The sequence below is a fragment of the Medicago truncatula genome, chromosome 1 (assembly GCF_003473485.1).
Source record: "Medicago truncatula cultivar Jemalong A17 chromosome 1, MtrunA17r5.0-ANR, whole genome shotgun sequence".
Lineage (NCBI taxonomy): Eukaryota > Viridiplantae > Streptophyta > Magnoliopsida > Fabales > Fabaceae > Medicago > Medicago truncatula.
The window spans coordinates 5,812,676-5,821,084 of record NC_053042.1 but is presented as its reverse complement, the minus strand read 5'-3'; the positions used below and the strand labels follow the sequence as shown (position 1 = coordinate 5,821,084).

Genomic DNA, 8,409 nt, shown 5'->3' with positions numbered 1-8,409 from the left:
ATTCAGGGCTTTAAAGGTTCTTTGAATGGGATCATGCTTCTCAAAGATGGTTGCTTACACACGTTCTTGTGAAACACATGTTGAAGCTATTTATCAAGTTTATAACCACGTTGATGACATTTCTGGACTCATTTTATACAGAGAAGCTAATCAGAATGCAGATAGTTTTGCAAAATATGGCTTGACGTTGGAGATTAGAGTCAAATTTTTCAAGTTTGACCTCAGGAGAATTGTGAGGGATCTCTGCATACTATTTTTTATTTTGATCCTTTTAATTTGACCTCTGGAGAATTGTGAGGGATGTCGGCATAAGCTCCCAAATCAACTAAACTATGCTTACGAGGACTTTTCATTCTCTTCATTACATCTTATTTTACAAAGATATTTTTTCTTCTCACTTTCTAAACAACCAAACCATAGAAGAGAAAAAAAAAAAACATAGTCTTCGACATATCTAGTGAGAATGAGTTTGTTATGTGAGAATGATTTATCAACCAACTCAATGATCTAAGTCTAACCCAACCCGATAATTTCACATAGGATTGCTTCAGATTCATTATCATTGATCTTAATCACAACTTCTTCATCCGAAGATTTTCTCATATATTCATAGATAACCAAGAGAAAATCTTCAATAATCCACAATATGAATTTAGACACGCGCAATTATAACTCATCATCCCCAAAAGCATAAACTTTTGAACCTCATATAATAGCACATTATGCATGTATCATTTTAATAGACAGACATCCTTCCAAAATTTACTAAAACTGAATAGCTGATATTCGTTACATTACAGTAAAATACAACTTAAAAACTAGTTACAATGTGTCACGGTACTTGTTACAATGGTTGAACAATAACTTAAACTATAACTACGATAAGCAACAACACAGGACACATAACTTTCAACATAAAATTAGAGATTTATACTGTTGAAATAAAATATCCAGTTACATGTAGACCTCCATTCCGATGAATTTAGAGGATTGACATAGAGGACAAAAACTAAGCTTACTTTCACAATCTTTACAGAGGCAAAGATGCTTGCAAGGTAATAAAACCATTGTCACTTCGTTGACTCTGCAAGCCTTACATTTCATCAAGTCTTTCATATTGGAATTTTCATTGGAGAGCAGATGAAAATCAAGTGAACGACCATTACAGCAAGAAGCTGTATCATCTACCTCACTGTCACCGCACCCTTCTTTACTGTCCCTACCTTGGAGATATGCCTGCTGGAGGTTAAACTTGAGAGCAGCAATCATGTTTTCGTTATATCTTGCTCGTTGTTGCCATGCACCTGCTTCTACACTTAGTTGCTCCATTTGATCTTCAAGTTCCATATTCCTCTTGTTGATGTTTTCTACCTCCGTTTCTTTCTCGCGAAGTTTTTGGAGGACCTTGTCTTCAATGATTGAAACACTTTGAAGTTGTGTTGCCTGAACTTTCTCTAAAATTGTTTGCCGCAATTGTTCACCCTATTAGAGAGAAAATTAATTAGTGTAGCATTTTCATATGAAAGAGAGAGATTTCATTTCTTCAGTTTCCAAATCAGGCTCTTATGAGTACAATATACAGGTTTGAATATAAGGCATTTGAACTTCAAAGCAATTACTACAAAGAGAACAGATATTTGAACTTCAAATCAGTTCGATCGGATTTGTGTAGTAATCGATTCAGTGATACATGTATTTATGCAACACACTGAAAGGAAGAAGTACGTTAAATAAATCTTTCTCATTCAGTTCTTGCAAGTACTAATAAGAGCACTTTCATAATCAACAGAAAAATAACAATAAAATATGTTCGACAAAATCTTTTCTATATCTTTGGACAATGGCTCTACACAATGTCAAATATCAAAACCATTGTCTAACAAACACAAAAACATTTGTACAACAAATGCTACTTTGACATGTTGCTTTAATTTATTTTTCAGTTCAAGCAATGAAACACTGAACAGATCCACTTACAAATCAAAATCAAGCAATAAGATGCTAAACTAGACATAAAAAACCTGAGCTAACCTGCAGTTTGAGAAATCTGTCCATCTCTAAATCCTGCTGCTGTAACTCGCGATCAATGTCATCCCCTATGAGAGACAATAAAGCCGAGTCTCCGGTTGAAGCCAGGCGAGTGTTATCAAGCGACAATCCTAACCCTGTGGACACAGATCGAGGTTGCAAGAAATCCACAGAAGATATCTGAGAATTATTCTCCAAAAAATCCTGTTCTTTTAGTCTTTTTCTCTCGGGTTCCAAACCGAAATTCCAATGCAAATCAACACCACCATCACTTCCATCAGCCGGAATGACAGGACCCGGAGCAAAACCAACTACATGAACTATACCCCAAAAAAATAACAAATAAAAAAGTCAGAACACATGAAAATCTAGGGTTTAACAGACTATATGAATCCCAAAATTAAATCTAAAAACCCCTTCAATAAAATGCTGAAGAAAACATTGACTGAACTTCGAAGATTTAAACTTTCAAGCAGCAAAATCATTCTAAAGCATGAAAGGAACAATTTTGACTCAAAATAATCAAAAGGGTAGCTTATATCTAAAAAACCCTTATAAAAAGCTAAAGAAAATATTAAATAGACTTCAAAGATTTAAAATTTCAAGCAATTAAATCATTCTAGAACACAAAAGGAACAATTTTGACTCAAAATTAGCAAAAGGGTAGTACCAATAAACCTAAAATTTCATATTTTTCATTAAAAATTCAATTTTTAGGCATAAATTGATGCAGCTGGAAATAAAAAGCATGGAAATGAAACAAATTGAATAAAGACGAAGAATTTGCATACATGGAGGAATGTAAGGTGGATGCTGAGACTGATCCTGCAAATCAGTAGGGTTGTAAAAAGCCATCTGCTGCGACATCTGACCTTCAATTGTTTGTAAATTTCTGAAATCAACCAAAAATTAATTAAGATTAGTAAGAATTAGATACTTAAAGGATCAATTACAAGATTAAATTAGAAGAAAAAGAGATTAAAAAATGATTGGTAAAGTGAAAGGTAGAAAGAAATTGGAATTGTTTGGGAATATTAAGAGGGGTGTAAATAGTAATTACCTGAACGATTTGGTTTGTGGTTGAGGTTGTTGTTGTTGTTGGTAGTGGCGTTGAAATTGGTCTTGAAGGAAAGCCATGGAGGAGGAGGAGGAGGAGGAAGAAGAAGGAGGAGAGAAGAGAGAAGTCTCTCGAGGGAATGTGAATGTGAATGGCGATGAGGACAATGAAAGAAGTTTCTTCTATGAATTTCCACACTTGCCCCTCTTTCCTTTATTTATTCACGAAATTAAAGATATCATATGGATTGGACCAACTTTGAGATTTGGACAATCTAGGCCCAAATATGAACTCACCAAGTGATTTTTGAAAAATTTCTCTTCTCACTTATGAAACTTCTCCTTCCTTTATATCAATGGCACTTAACTGCCGTTGCTGGTTTTAAGATCGGTTGAAGCGACTTAAAAAGTGATTGAAGCGATCTTAAAAGTTTTAGCGGAAGCCGCTGAAAAATACCGAACAACAATTAACTGCCGTTGATATAAGATAATGAGTAATTTCATAAGTGAGAAGAGTAATTTTCTGATTTTTGTCATTGAACACTCATGTGATGACTATTTGTTAAGTATTGAATATACAAGAGTGATACGTGGTGCTCATGCTCTGGTTGGTCCTAGATCATTTGATCATTGCTGCTTTCGACGCTCTCCCAGACTCCACAAATGAATATGAGAAATTCTTGAAGTTGTTTAGCTTCAAATGAAGTTTACTATCTATGGTGGATTATTATAGTTCTATTGAACTGTGATTGTCGGTGCTAGGCAATGTGTAGACAGTTGAAGAAAAATATGTAACAATTTTAATCAAGACGAAGATTATTGCAATTGGTTGAAATTGAAGCATCTTGAAAAATGTCCCACATTGCTTAGCATTACAATCATAGTTCAAAAGAACTATAATACTCCACCATAAAAAATATACTTTACTTGGTTTTTCTTACATGCCTATGTTTTTCACATTTTCAACAACTCATAGTTATTTAATGGTTATTCCTCACTTTTCAATTTTCTTTGTCCAAAAATGATTTTACTCACAACTTCATAAAAACTAAAAATTTCCTTCCCATATATCAAAAGAGGCTTGATATGCCATAGGAAGGTTAAAGAGATCATATGAGGCTTATCGTTTTACCTTCATCATCAATCTTCTTCTAAAATATGAGTCTCCCACATCCTTTACTTGCATCACCATTACAACCAACAAAATGCGTCTTCTAACTCCATCCCTTGTTCACTCTTTCCTTTACCTCTCACTCTATCTCTTTCCCTCTCTTTTTTGCTCGTTTATCTTCCTTCATATTCTTCCTCTCTTTATCTTCTTTCTACCATTTTGGTGTCATGTTAGGGTGAAGAAAGCTCCTTCCAAAGAATAGAACAATCAGTAAAGGAAATTCAGACCGATTAAAAAATCTTTCATGATAGTCATGGATAATTTCGAACAGAACTAAGTACTAAAAATTGTTATCTATATCTCAACACCTATGTGAGTAACCTACACTATCGCACAAAAACACATATTTTACGGTAATCCTATCGTATTGATTTACTAAAAAAGTTGTATATCCTACAAGTAATGTTTACTACTCATATTTTGCTTCATTGTAAAAGTCATATTTTTATTTCATATTTTCCTTTTTCATAAATGTCATCTTTACAATTACTATCATAAATAAATAAAAGTATTTTTACGGTTCATGTCTTTCTTGATCGTTAAAATCATCTTTAAATAAAAGTTGTTGGGTACCCAAAAATATTTTGGAATTAAAAACAAAATGTTTATGGGATGGCCAAAGATTGTTGGCCACACTTAACAATTTTCTTGAACAATTTTTTTTTTAAGTAAATCACTTCAAAATACGAAAATGAGAAAATCACAATCTCTAAGTAAATCACATAATATAGGACGGATGAAGTATTACTTTGACTATGCTAAAAGATTCAAAAAATAACAATCCATGGTCACATTGTTACCATTTTTTTGAGGCAACGTCATAATGTTACCTAAAGCTCAAGTTTCCAAAAATGTGAAGAAAATCAAATCCTATTGTTGTGTTGTTGGGTGAGGACCACGTCTAAAATGAGGGTAGAGTAGAGGTAGGGATGATGATGGAAGATGATTACTATTAGTGTTCACTACTAGTGTCAAGTAATTGATTGCCTTAGCATGCATAGATATCAACTTCTTCCTTATTTGTATTTCGTTAAGATTCGTGTCTTCATCCTTTATCTCTATGTTCCTAAATCTGTTTTGTTCATGACACTCCACATGCTCAAAGGTAGAACACTACTCATAGCTTGCTTTTTTATCAACCTTATACAGAAATCAAAATATTTTGAACATCAAACAAAATTTGATGTTACACACTAGCCAATGAGCCTGAAAACGGGTTGAATTGAATCGATCAACTAACTTGTCCACTTTTTTTTCTTGCTACATTAGGCTTTGTTCTTGTGTAGAATTACATAGACCTTATATAGGACTGGTTTCTCCGTTAAATGTTACCAGGCTCTTCAATAAGAACTCAAAACTAAGAAAATCATAATTAATTAAAGTAACAGTAATTAAAAGCTAGGTAGGGTCATTCATTTGTGGACAACCAAAACATTTAAGAAAAAAATCGCCGTTGCCGGGGATCGAACCCGGGTCACCCGCGTGACAGGCGGGAATACTTACCACTATACTACAACGACTGATTTGCAATAATTTAATCACTAAAATCTAAATCATCCAAAGCAAGAGGTTACATGTGTTGCAGAATGTTCATTAGCTTCATTTTGTAATTGAAGAATTCTTAAAATGTTAATACATTTTAATGTAGTTATCAATGGCACAAAGATTGTGTCAAACAGTGTTACAAAATTGTGCCACAAACAACCTAATCAAGTGTCAAATTTGAGTTCAAGTGTAGATCATGATGTCTGAACAAAAAGCTACCCTTTTACAAAATGGATTTCTGTCTCTGATGAATTCAAGCTGTTTAAGAAACATCTGAAGAAGGAGTTTTTCCAATCCTTGTTGTATCCAAAATCAGTTGTGGCATGTTGTTGCAGAAATTATCCTTCACATTGCACAAATAAGAGTTGTTAATTTAAATAAACTAATGAATGAAGTAATAAATATTATTATGTATTATGAAGTGTTAAAGTATCCAACATGAACCTTAATAGAGGTTTGAAAACTTGATGAGGTATCAAATGAAGCTATATTGGTCGACGAGGGTAAGATAACAGATTGATTTGAGATGCTGCATTGTTCTGGAAAACTAAAAGCTTGCCGTGCGAAATATTCATTGTTAGTAGGCGGGGTAATTGCATTGTTAGAATTGTGAAACCCACTATTACCCTCATCAAGATTGAACAACTCAGTCTGAGGAAACATCGTAGGAGGTCGCGATCCTCCTGATAAAGACATCGGATGCAAGCTATAACCATTTCTCACCATTAACATCTGCAGAATTAATCACAAACACTAAAGTAACAATTAGTCCATGAAGGAATAATGGACCTATAGTCAGTCACTTTGGATAAATTTTTCAAGAAACATTCACAGAGAAAATAAATATTTAAAGAGTCTTGCAATAAGTATGAGTTTCTTAAACAATTGAGTCATAGGTTGTGTTTGGATAAACTGTTTGATTAAGCGTTTATGCATAAACGCTTACTTATAAGTGTTCACGTATAAGCTATTTCTATAACAAAAGATGATATAAAGTTAAACTGTTTTCATATAAATTATAAGTTGTTTTCGTAAGCTAGCCTGGAGAGCTTACCAAAATAAGTTGAAAATATCTTATATACATATTATAAGGTGTTTCTAACTATAAGCTCTCCGAAACACGCTCACAAGTGCTTATGCCGGTAAATAAGCGTAAATAAGTCAATTCAGGCAAACCTTAACCTTTTGTTTCATCAACAACACTTGACAATTTGACATGGTTAAGGACAAATGTGTTGCACAAAAAAAAACATTCATAATATTTAACATGTTTTAAAGTTTGATTGTTCATCTTAAGTGAAAGAAAACTCACTTGCACTTGAAGCTGAAGCTGCTTTAAATATTCAATGGCCTCATCTAACATTGAAGCTTTATCTGTCTATAAAAAATAAGCAAACAAAAAATTACTCACTCATCCATAAGAATAATAAGAAAAATAATAATATTTTGTAAGACAAATTAAAATAAAGTATAAAATGGGATAAGATGCTAGAAAATTAACAAAAATACATCACCTTGTTAGAATTTGGAATTAAATTTTGTAAGGCTTTCAATTTCTCATTAATCTTACTCCTCCTTCTCTGTTCCATTCCATTCATTAAAATTCAAAAATTAGAAAGAAAAAAAAAAGTAAAAGAATCTTTCTTTTTAAGGGTAATTTTTTTTTGAACCTTTTCAGACAAATTATGGAACTCTGCAGCTCTGCTTCTCTTTGAAGAAGAACGTGGTGGTGGGGCAGCCTTTGATGATGGCAACTCTGAACCTTCATCATTCTTCAAACCAAAAACAAACAAAAAAGAATAAAAAAAGTTATCAAAATAATCACCCATCAACTAAATTTAAAAAAAGTTACATAGAAATAATCACAAAATGTAATTTTGAACTTGGAAAAAAAAAGTAGCATACTAGCATAAGATCCACCAAATTTTGTTTTTGATTTTTCTTAAGCTATGAAACCATATTAAGTGTGTATGTTTGATATCACGGTGTTAGCAGAAACAAACTCGTGATTTAGACAAACTCACTGTGTTAGAAAACAAGGCCTAATGGTGCAATATATATACCTAAGGAAGTTTGAATTATGGTATTTATTTATGTATTTGAAGAAGTGATAGTAGAATTATATATATACCTGAGCAGAAGAGGAAGAAGTGAAATGAGGAGGAGGGTAAGAGATGGTGGAAGGATTAGGAGGATAGGGATCAGAAAAATTGAAAGATGATGAAGAAGATGGATCCATGAGTTGGTTGAATATATTGGAGAAGTCTTGAGAATCAGGAGGAACAAGTGATGGGTGTGTTTGGTGTATATCATCATCAGAAGAACCAGCCATTATTGTTATTATGAAACTTTGAGAGAGAGAGAGAGAGATATGAGAGAGAGAGAGAGAGAGAGAGAGAGAATGTTGATGGTTTTCTATTCTGTTCTGTTCTCTCAAGTGATATGCAAGTAGTATATGATATGCTGAGCAAGAAGGTTAGAAATAGAAAAACAGGACAAAAAGAGTGACGTTGGGTTTATGGAAGCGGGATTAACGTTTTAAATTGGTATTCTCTCTCTCTACCACTTTCTTAAACCTTCTTAAATCCTGTCTTGCCACAAAGTAAAAC

The 8,409-nt window shown here is 33.2% G+C and overlaps 2 protein-coding genes and 1 non-coding gene across 3 annotated transcripts; all 3 read right to left on the bottom strand.

The window, feature by feature from the left end:
* Positions 1 to 727: 727 nt before the first annotated feature.
* Positions 728 to 3,280, bottom strand: LOC11428374 (probable BOI-related E3 ubiquitin-protein ligase 2). The gene is made up of 4 exons (XM_003589121.4): positions 3,089 to 3,280; positions 2,820 to 2,920; positions 2,032 to 2,348; positions 728 to 1,482 (listed from the first exon to the last, which is right to left on the bottom strand). The coding sequence occupies exons 1-4, from the start codon at positions 3,163 to 3,165 to the stop codon at positions 955 to 957; spliced, it is 1,023 nt and encodes a 340-aa protein (XP_003589169.1). The 5' UTR covers positions 3,166 to 3,280; the 3' UTR covers positions 728 to 954.
* A 2,423-nt stretch (positions 3,281 to 5,703) lies between these two features.
* On the bottom strand, positions 5,704 to 5,775 carry TRNAD-GUC (transfer RNA aspartic acid (anticodon GUC)). The gene has a single exon. It is a non-coding gene; the product is annotated as a tRNA-Asp (tRNA).
* Positions 5,776 to 5,788: 13 nt separating this feature from the next.
* Positions 5,789 to 8,409, bottom strand: LOC11414235 (transcription factor ALC). The gene is made up of 6 exons (XM_003589120.4): positions 7,932 to 8,409; positions 7,471 to 7,572; positions 7,315 to 7,380; positions 7,113 to 7,178; positions 6,245 to 6,532; positions 5,789 to 6,143 (listed from the first exon to the last, which is right to left on the bottom strand). Exons 1-6 carry the CDS (start codon positions 8,130 to 8,132, stop codon positions 6,063 to 6,065), a joined length of 804 nt encoding a protein of 267 aa, XP_003589168.2. The 5' UTR covers positions 8,133 to 8,409; the 3' UTR covers positions 5,789 to 6,062.

Coding starts and splice junctions, on each gene's coding strand:
- LOC11428374 (XM_003589121.4), bottom strand. CDS start 3,165: ATGGCTTTCCTTCAAGACCAATTTCAACGCCACTACCAACAACAACAA. Junction 2,921..3,088: donor CCACAAACCAAATCGTTCAG/GTAATTACTATT, acceptor GGTTGATTTCAG/AAATTTACAAACAATTGAAG. Junction 2,349..2,819: donor TCCACCTTACATTCCTCCAT/GTATGCAAATTC, acceptor TTTGGGGTATAG/TTCATGTAGTTGGTTTTGCT.
- LOC11414235 (XM_003589120.4), bottom strand. CDS start 8,132: ATGGCTGGTTCTTCTGATGATGATATACACCAAACACACCCATCACTT. Junction 7,381..7,470: donor TCCATAATTTGTCTGAAAAG/GTTCAAAAAAAA, acceptor GGAATGGAACAG/AGAAGGAGGAGTAAGATTAA. Junction 6,144..6,244: donor GTTTTCAAACCTCTATTAAG/GTTCATGTTGGA, acceptor TGCAATGTGAAG/GATAATTTCTGCAACAACAT.